General features: G+C 30.4%; 1 protein-coding gene and 2 pseudogenes across 1 annotated transcript in view; 2 read left to right on the top strand and 1 right to left on the bottom strand.

The window, feature by feature from the left end:
* The window catches only part of LOC149879955 (FAS-associated death domain protein-like), a 20,023-nt gene extending 1,382 nt beyond the window's left edge, over positions 1 to 18,641 (top strand). Inside the window, exons 3-4 of the mRNA XM_090070621.1 lie at positions 14,716 to 14,982; positions 17,189 to 18,641. Coding sequence (XP_089926747.1) covers positions 14,716 to 14,982; positions 17,189 to 17,493 — 572 coding nt within the window. The 3' untranslated portion in view covers positions 17,494 to 18,641. The remainder of the gene's footprint in view (positions 1 to 14,715; positions 14,983 to 17,188) is intronic.
* LOC149879956 (uncharacterized) lies at positions 2,084 to 2,933 on the top strand (annotated as a pseudogene).
* LOC145202388 (uncharacterized) lies at positions 7,446 to 9,980 on the bottom strand (annotated as a pseudogene).
* Positions 18,642 to 19,892: the final 1,251 nt, after the last annotated feature.

Genomic DNA, 19,892 nt, shown 5'->3' on the forward strand with positions numbered 1-19,892 from the left:
CTGTTTTTTTTTATAAAATTAGGGCTTTATTTTCAAAAATTAATAGTACATTTATGGTTCAAAGTATTGTCCATCATTAACCACTACTTTTTCCCGTCTATCCGGCAGATCCCGCGTCAAAAGAACTCATCATCCTTTGATCCACAAATCAATCCAATTTTTCACTTAATTGTAAGAACTGAAATGCTGATCAGCCAGGCCATGCGCCATTGATCAGAAAAGGTTTTAATCAGATGTAGCAATGTCAGGAGAATGGTCCCACCAAATACAGAGCATAACCTTGGAGCCATGAATATTGGGTCTGGCTGTTGATGTGGAAGCATGGCCGGGCAAACCCCATAATTTTCTGCATTTGGGATTATCATAGTGAACCCTTTTTTTGTCCCCAGTCACAACATGGTGCAGAAATCTCTTCCATCATTGCCTTTGAAGCAGCTGTTCACAAGCAAACTGATGCCACTCAACGTCCCTCAGCTTCAACTTGCACGGCACTCGATTTCTTTGCTTCTGAACCATTCCTAGGGCTTTGAGGTGCTTGGAAATGGCTGGTTGAGTCACATGCAATGATTCTGCCAACTCATCTTGGGTTTGGCATGAGTCTTCGTCAAGTAAAGTTGTCAATTCGTCATCTTCAAACACTTTTTTACCTTCCACTGCAATGCCGGTTTTTGACATTGAAATCACCATTCTTGGAGTGTTGAAACCATTCACGACATGTTCATTCACTAATAGCTGCCTCACCATATGTATCTGAGAGCATTCAATCAGCCGCAGAATTCTTTGAATTGAACGCAGAAAGTAAAACTTCCTGCAAATGATGCCAATTTGGTTCGTAAACTGACATTTTAAAGTGATTAAAAATATATGAAATGAGTAGAATATAACTTATATTTGGAAATGGTGCTTTCGACAGACATATAAAGTTTCCAAATGACACTTTAGATCAGACAGTTCTATTCACCACATGTCTCTAATGACATCTATCAAAAAATGGCAGAAGCAAAGTTATATACCTAATATGTTGTGCAATTAATTTTTCAGTTTGTTTATAATTCCAAACTTTATGCATCCCACTAGTGATTTTTTGACCTCAAACTTAACAGTTTCAATTATTAGAAATCTTTTTGAATGTCTAAATAACTTTTTTATGTTAACTTAGTATTTAATTAGTTATTTTTTTTGAAATCCTCAAGTAATGTCAAAAAAGGAATCAATTCAAAAACCAAACACAAAACTTCAGGATTTCAACATTTTCTTTCAATTCTTGAAGCCATTTTTAATTTATACAACAAATATTTTGTTGCTATTATAGGATTGTAACTTTATTATGTTTAATAATTCATTAAAAATAATTCAAATAAAAAATGATCATCATGATTAATGTCTATGAATACTTAGAAGCTATATGAATGAACAAAAATCTTTGAAGCAAATCTATTATCTAACCATGTAGCCTTCTCACAGCCAACACAACGTTTCAATTCTACATTTTCTCTTATACTAAAAAACTCTCCTTTACATAAGTTTGGTATACAATTTATACTTACTAAAACCCGTAAAAATATCTCAATTACTAACATAAAAAAAACCACTCAAACCATATTTACAATATTTAAAAAAACAACATCAATATATGCTTTACGGAGTTTCTTTCTGAAGGGTGCAAAGTTGTTGTTAAATCGTTTTTTTCCGAGTTTTAAAATTCCAGAAAATTGAAGCCGATTTTGGGCTAGCCTGAATTTAGCCCCAACCCACCATTATTAGGATCTGCCCTAAACATACCCTAATTTTTAAAAATCATCAAAAATATACTAATTTCAATCTGAAAAGAAATGTAAGCTACTATTTTTAAGTTTTAATAAAAAATTGTTTGAGAAAATTTGCCCTTATAATACCCTAAAACACTAAGGGACCCTTAAGAGACCCTTAAGTCATTTTAAGGCGGGAATTTAACAAGCAAAGTCTTTTTCAGACAGTTATTGTTCCAATAATATTAACCATCATGAAGGAAACAGAATGGTTGAATAAGATGCAATCTAGTACACATTTTTGTAGACCTCTACATCTCCAATATCAGAAGGAAATGACTGGTCGAGTATGAGGTAAAGATAGAAGTAGCAGAAGCCAAACCTGGTGCAACCATCACTTTTAAGTTCAAACTAGATTTGTGGAGCTATGCTCAGTGAATTTAATAATCCAGTATCAATCAGATCTAAACCAGTCAATAAAAAGGCTTTATCTTTGGGGCTTTCTTCTTTGCATTGCTGGCTCAGATCTTTTGAGTATATTTTACATTTGGGATACAAGACAGACATTAAAACCTACTTTGCCAAATCCTCTTCTGAAAAGCCGTCAGTAAAAAATAGAAAGAAGTATATTCAACAGAGGTTTAGAGAGGACCTATCGTTGAAATGCCCAAACAGGGTTTTGGTAATACTAATAATGGGAACATTGCCAGAAGGGCATTTGAAAATGCTGAGATAATTGCTGATATAGCAGGAGTAGTGGTAGATGTGATTATCAAGTTGAGGACAATCCTAATATCAGTATGGTCCGGTTATGAGTTGAACTCTGAAAAGTTTGGTCAGTATTGTTATGAAACTACTGCTCTTATATTAGAAAAGTACTCTTGGTATATGATTCCTCCAACTGTTCATAAGCTCTTGGAGCATGGGGTGCAGATATCTAAAGCATTAGAATTGGCTATCGGTTTTCACTCTGAGAAGTCACAAGAGGTTCTGAATAAGGGAACTCGCAAAGCTAGATTGAACCATACAGCTAAGATATCTAGAAAGAATGTTATGATGAACCAGAATCATTAGCTCTTCATCCTGAGAAGTGATCCTGTAATATCTAACATTAGTTTCAAAAAACATAAATCCGAAAATGGAAAACCACTTCCCCCTGAAGTTTTGTCTTTGTTAATGGTGTAAAAATAAATTAAAGCTTTCTTTGCTAATACTAGTTTTTTCTTTTTTTTTTTTTTTTGGTCATAGAAAAGTAAGATAAAATAATACCGCATTTTTGTCTTTTAAATGCAAGTTTTTTTTAAATTTTTGTAAAAGTTTTTTTAAAAATCCAAGTTATTTTAATTTCTATATGTCCACGTTTTAGTTTGAAGAACCGAATTTTTTTTAAATCAATCTTTGTGTGCGTAAAAGACTCTGACACGCATACACATGTGCAGTGTGCGTTTTAGGTTCACGTTAAGTTTATTTATTAAAAATACGTTGTATCAATTTTAAACGTGGTACCACAGTGGTGTGACCTAACAAAGTCCTATGCTTTAAGAAAGTCCTAATTTAAGTGCACGTTTACATGGAATTTTATGTCGGGGAGAAATGAAATATTTTCATTTCGGTCTTTAATAAAACACACATATTTGTTTACATTCACTAGGCGAAATGAAATTCATTTTGATGAGAATTTCATCTCTATCATTTTGACCGAAATTAAATTTTATTTCAGTTATCGTTTTATCATGAAAACAGTTTTTAATCGAAGCGCGCATGCTTAAAATTCACATGATTGACATATTAGTTTTTCTTTAACGCGGTATTGGTTAATTTCAAACAATCGAAAAATTTTATTCATTATGATGTAATATTGTCACATTTGTAATATTGTAAAAAAAATTTAAATTCAATAAAAACAGAAACAATTATACTTAGTATGATTGTGTACGACCATAATACTTTTTTTATTCATAACAGTTTATATTGAAAACACATGTGTTTTTAATATAAATTATTATGAATAAAAAAAAGTATTATTATAAACCTTTTTATATTTTTTTGGTGACGCTTAGAAATTTTTTGAAGATCCATGTTCATAAAAGAAATGAGTTGCAGTTGATAGCAATTTAACACTTTCGCTGCCAACTACAAGTATACTCGTAAGTTGGCGTCATTTATTTGCCAACTACAAGTATACTCGTAGTGAGTTGGCGTCATTTATTTGCCAACTACGAGAATACTCGTAGTAGGCCGGCGTCATGAGTTTGCCAACTACGAGTAAACTCGTAGTTATACTAACTTATTTCAAATAATATTTGTGCATGACTTGCTTTGTTTGTTCTTTTTTTTTTATTTTTCTTAACTTCACATTTGGTTTCAGAAAATACTACATTCAAGTTTTTATTTTAAAAATTCAGGGAACCTAATTTAAATGCGGATAAATAAAGAAATAGTTTAAAACAGATAAAAATGAAACATTGATATTTATTTAATTTTATTTCATGAAAATTTAAGTGTAAACCTATTCTTTTGAATGATACATTCTGAAACATTCGCCAATACATAACGGAGGTCTATTTTCACAAACAGTACATTCATATTGAATTTCTTTACGTTTTATTTTAGAGCAGACTCGACATGGTTCGGTTGGGAATTTTTTTTCATTCAGTGGTATTGAAGACAAGTAGTGAAAGCTATTATTGGTGATTCGAGGCACAATTTCATTCAAACGTTCACCCAATAAATCAGTAACAACTAATTCTCTAAACTTAAGCAAAGAAATTGTGTGATCTACCCCATATTTGCTGTTTAGACAGTAAGCATTAAACAAAAAAGTATCAAAGAGATGAAGTGCTACTTTTTTATACCATTTGATTGTCTTTCTTAGGCAATCATAATATGATACCATTTGTTCTGCCCTATCTACTCCTGACATATATTGATTGTAATCTTTGATAATGTTGGGTTTCATTTTCTTCTCTCCTCTCCTGTTTGTCACTTCAATCATTTGCAACGAATGCAAGTTGCTAATCAATAGTTGCAAATCAATTTGTCTTTCCATTTAGCAACCACTACACCCTCTCTGCTTCTGCTTATAATGTCTCCCTGTTTCAGTTTTGCTTTTGTAAACTCTTTTGGATTTGACTTTCGGTCAGTTCTTAAAGTACCACAAATATATGTTTTTTGATTTATCATGTGCTTTGTTAGTTCAAAGGAATTGTAAAAGCTATCGGTGTACAGGTGATAACCTTTTCCCAGAAATTTTTCCATTAAATCTAAAACAATAGCTCCGGTTTGACCCAACAAATGTTTATTGAGAGTTGTCTCGCCAGAGTAGATTTTTACTTTTAGTACAATACCATCTGATTCGCAAAGCTCATAGAACTTGATACCATACTTATGTCTTTTATTTTTCACATACTGCCTGAATACAAGACGTCCCTTCCAAAGCATCATTGACTCATCGATTGATATATTTTTATTAGGACAGTAGATGTTATCCATTGCATTATTTAAGTGATCGAGAAGTCCAATAATTTTACACAAGCGTCCACTACCCAAATCTTCATTGTTAATAAAATGCCAAAACCGTAATATTAGTTGGAATTTATTTCGTGACATTATTCTAGAAAATAAGGGAAATCTATAGAGACTGTTCTTAGACCAATAGTGTTCTAAAGATGGCATTTTGACACACCCCATATGAAGAAGAACTCCAAGGAACTGCCGCATATCTTCTGAATTTATTGGTTTCCAATCTTTAAAACGGGAGCTTCTTCTGAGGGGATGCTGCTTATTTATTTCTTGCATTGCGTAGCGATTAGTTTCAACTACCATAGTATTTATAAGCTCTTCTGTAACAAATAGTCTAAAGAAACTTAAATGGTTTCTTGCTCTCCATGTTTATCTTCAAACCAAGATCCGCAGAAAATTGAATTTGCTTTACAATATTCGGCTCATCTTTCCATTGGTTTGAATTTCTAGATGGACCACCCGTTGTTCTAGCTCTTTTCGGCAGCATTAAAAAATCCTCTGCAGTGGCTGCTAGATGAACGTCTATGTACTGATTATCATCACTTTCTTCAGCGTTATTATCTTCAGAACCGGATTCTGATGCAGTCAAGATCGAAGATGTAGTAGTATAAGCGAAAAATGAATCCGAATCTTCAATATCATCATCTTCACTATCCTCACAGTCTTCCATAATCATATGTGCTGATCCAATAGTGGAATATCTGTGTTGAGCTAATAGGAGATAGATAAATTTATAAATTCTCTATTTGTAAAAAAGAAATTACTCAACTATAAAACATTAATTAGTATACTGTGTAAAAAAATTGTGTACACAATAAAATGTTTTTTAATGTATTAAAAAACATCTTATTGTGTACTTCAAATTTTTTTTTCACATTTTTAATAACATACAGTATAATGTAGTTATCAAATATATTTTAGCTTCTAGTCTAAAAAACACAACAATTTAGAATTAAGAAAACAAAATATAAATTACCTTTTTTACTCATGATAACTGCCAATGTGCATGTGCAAAAAAATTGAAACACTATTTATAATAATAATGCATAAAATAAGCTACATTACTACACCTTTTCAAGATGTAAGTGAGAAATACAACATGTAATTTAAAAGTCGCAATATGTAATTGAGAGCATGGAAGATGTAATTAAGAAACAAAAGATGTAATTGAGAAGATGAAAGTTGTAATTAAGAAACGTAAGATGTAATTGAGAAGATGAAAGTTGTAATTGAGAAAAGCTTATAATATGTTTCAAATTACATATTGCGATTTCTTATTTACATGTTGGGTTTCTCAGTTACATTTTAAAATTTCTTAATTACATGTTGTGTTTCTTAATTACATATTGCGACTTCTAAATTACATGTTGTATTTCTCAATTACATCTTATGTTTCTTAATTACAACTTTCAAGTTCTCAATTACATCTTGAAAAGATGTAGTCATCGCAATGAGTTATACTCATTATGGTGTTACAAGTACTTCAACATTGGAGAAAAAAATTCCTTCACTGTTGCCAAACTATGAGTATACTCGTAGTGCATTTTTTTTGTCAGTTATATTCAGAATAAAAAATAGTATAGAATTATTTCAGATTAAAAATATTTTTTTTATTGAAATGTTGATATCTAGCCTTGGCAATGAGAATGAAACCATGCAAAACAGTCTCGGCAAAAATTAATCATTGCAGACATTATGGCTCGGCAAAGAAATAACGCATAGTTTAAAATAGCTCCGCAGCAAGCGTGCTAAACTTAATAAATGAGGCAACACCAATGTTGTAACTATTGCTATATTACCTAAAGCTGAAATAAGACAGCTAGTCAATGAAGCAATATACTTGTATATTAGGGTGTGTCATACTTTTTTTTTTTTGAATTTTACTTTGCATAGTTTAAAAAAGGTATAATATTAAAAATTCAGAACCGTTAAAAAAAAAAAAAAAAGGTTTTAGTTACCAGGGAGTCAGTGAGACTATTTCACCAAAAGCCCGGGGGGGAGGGAGAGGTAAAAACTTACAAAACGTATAAAAATGTCATCTCTTTTTTTTTTCTTAAAAAAAATTGTTTTTGTAAAAACAAATAGAGGGGTTTGCCCCCTCCTTCTACCTACCACTGAAACTGTAAAATTAGGTTGTTTCAGAACTAAAAATAAAACTTTTATATAGATCCACACAACATTTACTGGCATTTATTAAAATAAAGTACAATAAAGATTAATTCTTAAACATTGTCAAGCCAGTAAGATTTTGTTTAGATAGATTACGTGACATCAACTTCTGTGACAACTCTAGTCCTTTAATCTAACCATCTCTTCTATCTTCTGTAAAAACATTTTTGCATGCCTGGGTAACTTTTTTTACACATCCTTCGACAGCTTGAGTGTGGCAACACCAGTTTGGTGCAATCATTGGTTTAAATAAAAACTCTTTGATGTCTTTAGTTATCATGCAACAAGTCAAAGGTGGTTCAAAAGCTTCATTCCAATCAATAAGATCCTTGAGACAAATTGCTTTAGTATTGATATCTGGTGTCCTTCTTGATCTAACAGATAGATCTCCTAGTTGTTCATTTTCATCACCTTCTCCTCTTATTTCTAGAGTTTTGAGTACACTAAAACTTCTCTCCTCTTTATTTTCAGAACAAAGCATAGTTTGAAGAATAGATTCAGAGAAGGCATACCAAGCAGACTGCTTAATAGTTGGAATGACAATATTCTAAATATAGAGTGACTGGTGTTGAAGCAACTTAAGCTGGTAAAGAACATGTTTTGGTCCTTCTGTCCAACTATGTTTAACTTTGATGTTAAACCAGACAGGAAAGTACACTCCTACAGTGTACTCGACTAGTTTAAGAAGTTTTTGGGCTGCATCGCCTTGAAGACCATGATGAGATACCCAAATTCTACATATTCTATTGGCTGTTATTAGCCATCTGGCCATGTTAACAGGGCCAATTTCAAGAAGTCTTAGTTGCTGAGGAACATGACCACTGTGTATAAAGTTAACTATTTGATAGCCATAATACTTATCTGTAGAAAGGTCTTTAACCACATCATTACTTAAGTTAATTAGAGGCTCACCAGTTTTAACTTTACTAAAAAAAGGGTTAATTCAAGATTGGTTGTTTCATCAAGTAAGCTTCCAATGGGTCCACTCCATTTTTTACCGCTTTTAGATTCTCCATCTAACAATTTAAATAGACGTTTGAGTGGTAATTCATTGGTGTGTAGAGCACATACAATCCGATTTAACTTTCACCCTAATTTCAGCTCCATAAAGTCCATTACTCCTCCCTCACAACCAGTGTTTATATTGGTAGTCTCCACCGATTGCTTTTAAGTGTACATTAATGTTTTTCATTGCAGTATACTCAATAATCCTATCTGCTATAATTCAGCGTGGTTCTTTTTTGCTTCTTTAGCTGGAGTGAAATGAAGTAAATACTTATCATCACCAGAACAAATACTGTAATGTTCTTCTTTAACTTTAACAGGATACTGTCTGTCTGATCCATCTACAGTTAAAAGTACTTTAGTAAGATCTTTTCGTCCATCAAAAAATATGCAGTCAATATTATCTTTATTGCAATAATCATCAAACTGAATAGCAACTTCATTCATTACTTTATCCCTAGCTCTCCGAACTTTACTGTGATCTATTAATCTAGTGTCATTTTGGGATACAAGTCCTCCATCTACCCATGCTGCAGTAGCTATGACTGCAGTTGCTCTTAAACTAACACCATATCAAATACTGGTCAATCCAATTTTAGAGATATCTTCATAATTTCTAGATTTTTTTAAATATTTTGTACAAGGCTTTTGAATAGAAAAAATCTCATTTTCGTCAGATTCAAATTCTTTATAATTATCATGTTCATTATCTTGTTCATTTTGAGTATTATTTTCTTCTTGTGTCATGTGTTTTTTTCTCTTGTTTGTTTTTCTTCTTCTCTTCTTCGTTTGCAACTTTGTACTTTTTTTAACCTTTTGGACTCAATCAAATCAGCAGGTCCAAGATGATATGAACTAAAAGAGCCAATTTTTTCTCGTTGGGCTAAAAAAAAGGTAGCAACATTTTGCTTACAACAAATTAAAATAAAATTTTCTTTTTAAAATAATCAAAGAGATCAGTAAAATATTATTAAATTTGATTTTCAGCTTTACTAACACTTTTATAATGATTGTCGTATATTCACTCATACCTTTTATATAAACCAGTTCAATAATTGGTATTTTACTCTCCCTAGGACAGATCCAGGTAATGTGGGCACCAGATTTACAGTCAGGAGGACAGCATCGCTCAGAACAAAGAACTATTTTACAGTTACACTCCAACAAGTCAAATAGTTTGTCACTAACAAAATTAAACTTTTGTTTTATAACTTTACTTGCTTTGTTTTGAGAAATTAGACTAGCTTTGTTTCATGCGTCTTTAAGTCTTGTTACCAAATTTTGTTTTAAACAAATTACGGGAGGCACAAATAAAACACTGGCCATTTGCCATTTTTCTGAAAGTTTATTATAAATATCCTGGATCAACTCAGAATTACTATAGTTTCTTCTGTTTAGTTTGCTTGTTTCTCTTTAAAAAATACCATATCTTAGGACATCTTTCATTGTTGGCAGTTCAGCTGTTGGCAACTCTTTTCCAGATCCCAATTATTGACGTAGACAAGAACCATTTCTCCATCTTGTTCCAGTAGCCATTTTAGTTTTAATATTATTTTTTATCTAGTAATTTTTAAAGTTAGAAAGATATATATATATATATATATATATATATATATATATATATATATATATATATATATATATATATATATATATATATATATATATATATATATGGGCAATTCCACATAAAAGAGGGGGGGGGGGAGAGAAAAAATTTCACGGCAACATTTATTTTCCAACTATTTAAGAATACTTTTAAGAAAAGATTTTATTAAAAAAAATCATTTTATCATACTATAACATACTTTTAAAGTTGTAAGGGTTATATGAGCATGTTTTGATGTTTATATACAGTCATGTTGTGAAGCGTTGAAAAAGGTTTCAGTGCTGTTTTTTTAAATAACTTTTACTTCTAAGTTTAACTAAAAGGCAAAATTAAACATTATGCATAATATTTTTTATAAAAACGAACTCTAACTAGGTCAATAAGAAGAGCATATTAATGAAAACAAGACGTTATGACTGTCACAAAAAAAAGTCGAAAGGTTTTTTCTATGCTTCGTATCAAACTTTTTAAAACTACAATCATGGTAAAAGTAAAGATACTCATACATATTTTATCATCGTTTCAAAAAAAAAAAAAGCATTCAAGTGCTTTAGATCACCATTTCAACTACGTACGTTATGACCATCACAAAATGTTTGTTTTTCCATCACAGCTTCTTGACTTACAAAAAAAAAGGTTATGTGTGAACAATTTAATTCATTTCAAACGATATACATCATTTAAACCAAGTTATAATATAAATCAATTTTGTTTATTGTTTAATTTGCAGTTTGTTTATTCATTTTATTACTAAACTTGTTAAATTTTTTTTGAAACTATGAATAACTAATTTCAAAAAATTGGGATATGTTGTAAATTTTTATTTACAACATTTCGCAGGTTTTTAAAAAATATATAACGGAGCATATATCACAAACAGCAGCCGTTATATTTAATAACATTTAAAATGCCAAAGTAAGATGCTGAAAGATCGAAAGCTTATAGAGCAAGAAACAGAAAAGCTTTGTTAGAAAAAGAAAGAAAGAGAAGTTATCTAAGGCGGCAATTATTGACACCAAGAAAAGAAAACAAACAAAAAAATTAAGCGAAGGTTCGCAACCAAAGGCTGAGAATGAAAAAAAACTTGATTTCAATACTAAAGTCAGTCTAAATTCTACACAAGACAATTCTTATAACTGCAAATCGTCAATGAGAAAGGCATAAAACAAGTATTTATTATACTAATATAACTTTTTTTAATACAATTGCTTACACATAATTTGGGTTCTTTTATATCAAATAACATTTTTAGGACAAAACAGGCTCTTCCAATGTCTCCAAATAAAAGACGAACTATTGTAAAGCAGTTGGGTGCTGAGTATGGCCTATGCACTGCTAAAGAAACACATCGAGTTCATTTCACATCAGAAGAAATTGAAAAAGTAAAAGTATTTTATGAAAGAGAAGATATATCAGTTATGTCTCCTGGAAAAAAAGATTGTATGAAAATCGACGGAGAAAAAGTTCAAAAGCGCTAGTTATGAATTTAAAGGAGCTGCATCAACTGTATTGTGAGGAGAGTACTAGCAAAACAATTAAATTGAGTAAGTTTTGAGAACTAAGGCCTCCATACATTCTTACGTGCAAAAATACACCACTTGAAACATGTGGTTGTGTTTATCACAGTAATTTTACTTATTTGTTGCTGCTTTGGCAAGTAAAACACCTTTTCCATTGTATTGCAATAAATGGTTAGAAAATTATGTATTGTGTAAGCCCCCAACGTACCAATGTTGGATAATGAAATATTCATTGTGCTGTGATAGTAAACTATTGAAAGTTTCTTTGCCCAAAAATGGAGATATGGATACCTTAATCACCTATAATTAGTGGAGTAAAGAAGATCATCGCTGTGTACTCAGTCAACATAAAAAAAATATAAAAGGTATTTTTAAGCATTTCCACGACTATTTACTAGAGTTTACTGAGCATCATCTCACTTAAAGCCACCAGTCTGAGCAATACCGTAGTCAAAAAGAAAATCTCGAACCAGACCAAATTTTGATACACTTTGATTATTCACAAAACTATACATGTGGTTATCAAGATGCTGTTCAAGCTGCTTATTGGTCGCAGTCAACTATTACCTTGTTTACAGTTGTAATCTATCGTTACCAATTAGCCAAAATCAGTTGTAATAATCTCCGACGATAATGATAAATCAAAACGCGCCACTACTACATATTTAAGTGAAATATTTGACCTCTATTGCATTTATTATATAAAAAATGTTATATTATGGAGTGATGGTCCATGCACTCAATTCAAAAATAGATACATGGCCAAATTTATACAACATTGCTCTGTGAAATATCATTTTCAAAGTATAGAATGGAACTTCTTAGCTACCTCTCATGGTAAAGGAGCAGTTGATGGAGTAGGAGGGTCATTAAAGCGATTTGTTTGGAACAGCGTAAAATCTCGTGAAGTGGTGGTCTTAAATGCTAAAGACTTTCTCTTAGCATCAAATGGGTGCAAAACTTATGTTAGACTTATCAACAAAGATGATATTAATCTAAGGTGGGCCTTAGTAGCTGATAAAATATAGAAACGAAAGCCGTTACAAATATTACTAAAATGCATTTTTGGCAAGTAAAAAATGGAAAGTTTTTGGTTTCAAAATTCTCTAATATTTTGTAATGGGGTTGCGGAACAATTTTAAAATTTGTATATAAGTAAAAAAAATTTACTTATCGAAGATATTTTTTTCCTCTATTAGACCCCCGGCTATTGGATTCCCGGCTCCGCAAAACATTTGCCAGGCGTATGAAAGTGCATACTCCTAGGTATTGAGTTGTGTTAAATAGAGTTAATAAAACAAAAAAAACAGGGAGCATAAATAGCATTAAGCGTTTGTTGCCTACTCCAAATAAAACGATCCCAGTATTGAAGAACAATCATGGATAACCTTGATAATGTTATAAAATTCATATTTTTTAACATAATTTAATAGGTTTTTATAATCGTTCATCTTTTATTATGTCATTGATTGCGTTATTTGTTGTTTTTCATTTTTGGCTTTTTCGTTACGACCGTCACAGTTACGACCGTCAGGACATAAAACTTAATAAAATTCTCGGAAAACTTCAAGCAAAAGCTATGAAACTCACCATATAGTAAGTTCAATATGTAGTTAAAGAACACAGCAAAGGGTTTTTTTTTTCACTGTGTAGATGGCCGCATAAAGATTGACAAAGTTTATTTGTTTAGATTTGTCAAAAAGTAAGCGTTACGACCGTCATGCTACGTTAGCTTGATTTTTCAAATAAGTTGAACACTTGAATGATTTAACTTTTGCATACTAAATTATATAATAGTATTTAACATTTCTGGAAATTTTCATGTAAGTACCATTCTTGGTTAATTTTTGATGGCTAAAAAAGCGTCAAATGTTACGACCGTCACTTGCGTGGAATTGCCCATATATATATATATATATATATAAACACACACACACACATATACATATAAAACTTGCATAACAAATATTGAAGCAAAATACTTTTGAATAAAGTTTTGTGTGTAGCCATTCATTAGATAAAATGTATAAGTTAAATTACATACAAAACTTTGCAAAAATACTAATTTTTAAGTATTTTGTAAACCAAAATTTCTGAAACAGTATAACTATCAAACGAATTTTGCTTATCCTGCTATAATTTCTTTTGATAAGGTTGTTGTAAAGCAGATATAACTCTAGAATATTGAAATTAACCCTGAAAATATGAAAATATCAAAAATTCACAATTTTTGGCAATTTTCAAGACAGTTCCCTGGAAGCTTAAACTCGTTTAAGTTCAAATTTTTTGATAGTTCTTAATTTAATATGTTAAACCTCACCCTTTTCTTAAAAATGCCACTGATAAGTCTGAATTTTTAAATTTTGACCATAGTATGACACACCCTATTGTATAAATTATTGTTTATAAGTGCCATTTTGAAATAAAGCTTGAAATGCGCGCTTAGTTAAACTTTACGGACCACTTTACTATGGCCACCCTGAAATGAATATATTTTTCATTTCGTCCAAAATGAAAGCTCATGTAAACAATAACGACTTTCATTCCGCTACGACTTTAACTTTAGTTTGTAAACTAAGAAATGACAAATTTCGTATATATAATAGAAACATTTGTGGAAAATGACTTTGTTGTTTTAACTAGATATCTAGTTAGATAAAATAATAAAATTTTTTTCTCTAAATGTTTATTTTATGTATACGAAATTTGTCATTTCTTAAATGAGGACTTTCTTAAAGCTTAGGACTTTGTTAGGTCATACCACAGTATATGATATTCGGAAGCGAGGAATCCAAATTTTTATATCATTATTTTCGAGGAATCCAAATTTTCTAAATCATTATTTTCGCACAAAAATAACACTAAAACGCAAACGCGCGCGAAATAGGCGTCTTAGGTACGTGTAAAATTTATTTCTAATAACAAATTTAAATTTTCCGGCTCAAAAATACAAGATTTGATGCATCACATTTTTATATTTGATTGTTATATCTTTTTGCCATTATCTTACCATTCTGACTCGCTGTGAGTTGATTAAAAAAACGTTTTTACCATTTTAAAATAATTTTGATGATGATCTGTTAGAGATGTATCTCAGTGTCATCTAAATTTTCTTTTAGTGAAAATGTATGTTTACTTTTAGCTGAAATGAATGAGCAAATCTATAAGCAAAGAATGGTGCAAGTTGCACGAAAGTTGCAAAAAAAAGACATTGAGAAAATTAAATATCTCTTAAATGTTGAAGATAGTTTTGAACAAGTCAAAGACGGTCTTGAGCTGATTAAGGCTTTAGAAAGCATTGGTTATGTTGGGCCTAACAATTTAGATCACTTTAAAGCTACACTAAATAATTTGGAAAGATATGATCTTGTTGAAATTCTTAATGGAGAGTACCAACCTTCTGAAATTTGTGAGTAGATTGCTAATACTTTTGGATCCAGGTCTCTTGTATTTATAAATTGTCTTATGATTGTAAAATATATACAGTTTTTACAGTACAGCTTTTCTTAAAATTTCCAGTGCTAATAATTTTTAATTACACTCAGATAGAATTTTTTTTTCTTGTATTATTTTGTTATAATATTCCATAGAGATAGATTCTTCTATCATATCATTCTTTTATCATGTTATATATTATATGAATTTCTTCTACTTATATCAATTATTTCACAATCAATAACAAAATAAAAGTTTAAAGTTATAAAAGTTTATTTTATAATCATTAGACTCTCAAGTTAATAACATCAGTTGATTGCTGCTAAAATGACTTAAATCTAGATTAAATATCTTCTAAATTAATTTTAAAAGTCAACCTTTAACTATTAAATACTGAAAAAAATGATTTATAAGAATTATTTCCATGGTTTTTATTTAAATTGGTTATCAGTTTCAAAATTTTTTCAGGACTCAAAATTAATTGTCAGCAAGTGTCAAGAGCAATATCAATGATAAACATGCCCTGTTAGAGAGGCTTCTTAATTCTAAAGACTAGAACTTTTTTTGGTTGTCAGGATGTTGCATTTTATTTCTTTTGATTGTAGTTCATTCTATGGTTATATTTTTATCATCATGGTTACAAAGTAAAATGGTAGTTTATAAATCAGCGCGTAGACAAGGTTCTTCTTAACTAATAACTGAGTTTGCAAATGTGATCCCTATCACATTTGCAAATTCTTTTTAAGCTAGAAAATCTTTTCAAATGGATTACATCAAGTTTTTTGATTTTGATGCGCAAGGATTTTTGATAAGATTATTGATTTAGATGAGGCTAATTCATCTAAATCAATCCCATCTGTAAACATTTATCTTCCTTTAATTTATAATAAAAATAAAACTAACTGCACTGATTAAATTATACTTCAATGTAGTAAAAATCATTTTCTTACATTGATACGTTGATTACAACTTCTTGATTACAACATTATATTGATTACAACTTCTTGATTACAACTTCTTGATTACAACATTACATTGATTACAACTTCTTGTTATTGATGTTAGAAAAAAGTAGCAGACTTGTGATTAAATCAGTTGCATGGACAAATGAGCTGACAGGTTCAGTTTTTGAAGGTTTTTTAAACTTAACAATAGCCACTATAATGTGTGCAAGTTTACACTGTCATGTAATTGCACTAAATTTTGAATTGATGTTAACTAATGTATAATTTATATATGAAAATTAATAATGATAAACATTCTTTAGGCAATTTTTTATGATACTTAAAAAATGAGAGTAACTTTAATTTGGCTTTAAAAATTTTTAGATAACAGATGAAAAAGACATAATATATATGTGATACTATGTGAATCATTTTATTTCTATTTATTTTAGTTAGATGTCAACAATAAAGCATAAAGTTAATTTTGACATAAAAAGTTCAATTGCTCTTAGTATCTACAGAATTAATCGTAATAAATATTTGTTATAAATTAATTTGCAATAAATAAATATTTTTATAGATAATTTGTAGTAAATAAATACTTCTATATAAGTAACACTTTATTTAATGCTTTTTCAAATGACACATTTAGTTTTGAAATCCATCATTTGTTTGCAAAGTTATTGAGATTCTAGTGAATGTATGCTGAACATGATTAATTTTGAAGGATACTATATGTGTATATAACAAAGAAACAAAATGCATCAGTTTATTTAAAGTTAACTATTATTTAAAGGTTGTTTTTTAAAGACTTTTATATCAAGATTGTTTTTTTTTATTAGTTTTTTAAATAATTATGTAATAATTTTAGTTACAATTTTACATTATAAACCTATTCAAAGTTTAGGAACCACCTAGAAAATTAAGGTTCTTATTCTAAAGTGTTTCAAGCAATTTTTCAATTTAAAAAAATTTTTATTAGCATAAAAAATTTAAAAATTTCTATAGGTTTTTGATTATGTAACTTGCACATAAAACACAACCTTGGCCTTAATATATGAAGCAGAACTATCTTCAAAAATGAAGGAAAACTATTTTAATTTATTAATCATACTTGTGTAAATTAGGTGCATTTTACAATTTATGGTTAATTTAGTTGTGAGCAATTTTTTGTTCATTTCTGTTATTTTAACTTTTCTAGTTTAAATTTATGTTTAATGTTTGATTCACAAATAGACGCATTGGACAACAATGAATTGACACCTAAACTTTTTGATAAAGTCTGCTCTATGTTGGGGAGTGCTTGGCGTAAACTAGGAAATCACATTTGCTTAGATGAAAATGAGCTTAATCTTATTGATCTTGATTACAAGGATAAGCCAAATGCAGCTCATGAACAAGCTATGGCAGTTTTAAAATTGTGGAAGCAAACGACAGGAAAAGAAAAATGGGCAGATTTAAAAAATGTGTTGTCTTCTTTTGATCGTAATGATATAGTTATGAAAGTGGAGGAAGAATTTAGTTTTGCTCAAAATGTTTAACAAGGTCTCTTTGTTTACTTATTTTGGTAAAAAGTTGTATGTATGTATGTATTTATTTATGTATTTATGTATGAATGTATGTATGTATGTATATATGTATGTATGTAGGAAGGCAGGCAGGCAGGCAGGCAGGCAGGCAGGCAGGCAGGCAGGCAGGCAGGCAGGCAGGTAGGTAGGTAGGTAGGTAGGTAGGTAGGTAGGTAGGTAAGTAGGTAGGTAGGTATGTATGCATGTATGTATGTATGCATGTATGTATTATGTATTAGGGTACAGCAAGAAGTTTTTCTTTTAAAAGCTTAGGAAAAGGCGTATTCTTATTTAAAATCAAGTTTAATTGGGTTTCCTAAGAAAAAATTTTGTTCGGACAAAGTTATGATACCTAAATTTGAACTTTTGGAAATTGACTAAAGTATCTAAAATCTCATTTGTCACGTATTTTATGTCGTTCATTTTGAATGCTATGCAATGTTTAGTTGAAAATAATATATTTTTATATTATTGAAAGTTTCTTTAATTCTTGTTTCAGAGTTATCATTTTGCATGGATCCCAGCCACACTTTTTTCAGGGGATGGCGGGGGCAGGGGGACAGTGGGGGCAGGGGGACATATTTAAGTTCTAAATAAAAATTTAATTTCCATTTTTACTTTGTTCATGTAGCATTAATTTAATTTCTAATTTTAATTTTACTTCTTTTGAATCAGTTCTGATGAAATTAATTTCAGTTCAGTTCTTATGATTTTAATCATTTTAGTTCTTATTTCAGTCACTAAATCAGTTCATATTTTACTTCTATCAAATTTTACAGCAATAAGTAGTCCTAACGGCACATTTTTTTGAAAAAATTAATGTGTAGTCTTGAAGTGTATGAATTTGGGTAACTTGTACTAGTTGCATTCATTTAAAAAAAAAAAAATCTTATGGCTCCATCCGGGGCCTTAAAAAAAGAAAAACTTGTCCCATCCCGGGGTAAGTTGGCGCAAACTATAAAGAAGATTATTAATGTATTAGTGAGTAAAAATGTATAAAAATTATTTAATATTTCTATGAGCTAGTAGCAGTTAGTAGTTTGAATATGAAGTCAAAACAACACCCCACCTCTGTTCCTGGTAACAAAATCCCCTAAAAAAATTTTTTTGTAAAAAATAAATTCAAAAATATTCTTTTTGTAAAAATAAATTTTTTAAACATTGTTAGAAATAAAAATTTAAAAAAAAAATTAATTTTATAAAGATATTTTTGTTTTCCAGCTTCCCTCTTTGAAAATTTTACCAACAAACCCCAAAAGCCTTTAAATAAGCTGCCTAAAGATCCTGAAAAACGACAACTACTAAAACAATCTGAATGATAATAGTAAATCAGTTGTGACTGGAATATTTATAGTAGTTTTATTCATAGGACCCAAGATGAAATGGTCAATTAGGAAAGTTCCCTGAGATTTCTGATACATTTTGATAAAAGACTCTGCAGATTAACGCAATTCGTCAACTTACCCCTGCTGAAAACTAGCCCCGGTCTCTCCTATCATTATTTCAAGAAATAATGTAATACATAAATTTCAAAAAAAATATTTAAACAATTTTTTAACTTAGTAATTAACATCTAAATAACCATACAAATAGTCATAAAATAGTCATTCAATCATTCAATTGAGTTATAATAAAATTTTTTTTTTCGAAGTTGAAAGAAAATATCTGGTTGAATTATAATTACAAGTTTTTGTTCAGTTTCGCAAAAATTCTCATCTCTAATGATTTTTTTCATTCGATTGCGGCGACCAACGGTTAAAATTCCACAAAGTGAAAATATCCTTTCTACAAACGCCTGTGATGCTGGGGCGGACAGTAAATCTTCAGCCAAAATTGCAATCTTGCTATACTTGCTTTTGTTTTGTTTCCAAAAAAGCAGGCCCTTACTTGGCACCGCTACATCACCGCTTATGTCTACCAAATACCTTGACAGCTGACTTGCAACAGTGAGATTGTCTTGGTTATAAATCTTTCCTTCTTTTGTAAAGATTTTATTTGACAAGAACTTAAAACGCTTTGTGGCAGCAAATTCACATTCAGATCCATTTGACTCAGCTGCAGCTTTTAGTTCTTGTTCTACTCCACAAACATTTATTATATACATCTTTGCTGCATGGAGCAAGGTGTCCATTTCCGGTGTTTGGATAAAGATAGCAACGGTTGGGTCTAACAAACATGCAACAGACGGAAGAGGATTAAACGTATCTGAGTCCGGCTGCAGAATTGATTGAAACCGTTGACGTAGATCTCCAAGAAGATTCGCTGTCAAAGACTTGGTAGGATATTCTTGTAAATGGCATTCCAAATTGAGTATAGATGGTAGTCCACATCCAACCAAGACGTTGTGATTCACAGAGCATTATTGTATCATC

The sequence above is a fragment of the Hydra viridissima genome, unplaced genomic scaffold, assembly GCF_058129835.1.
Source record: "Hydra viridissima isolate aposymbiotic clone 2 unplaced genomic scaffold, HvirCarnegie_v1 scaffold_13, whole genome shotgun sequence".
NCBI lineage: Eukaryota > Metazoa > Cnidaria > Hydrozoa > Anthoathecata > Hydridae > Hydra > Hydra viridissima.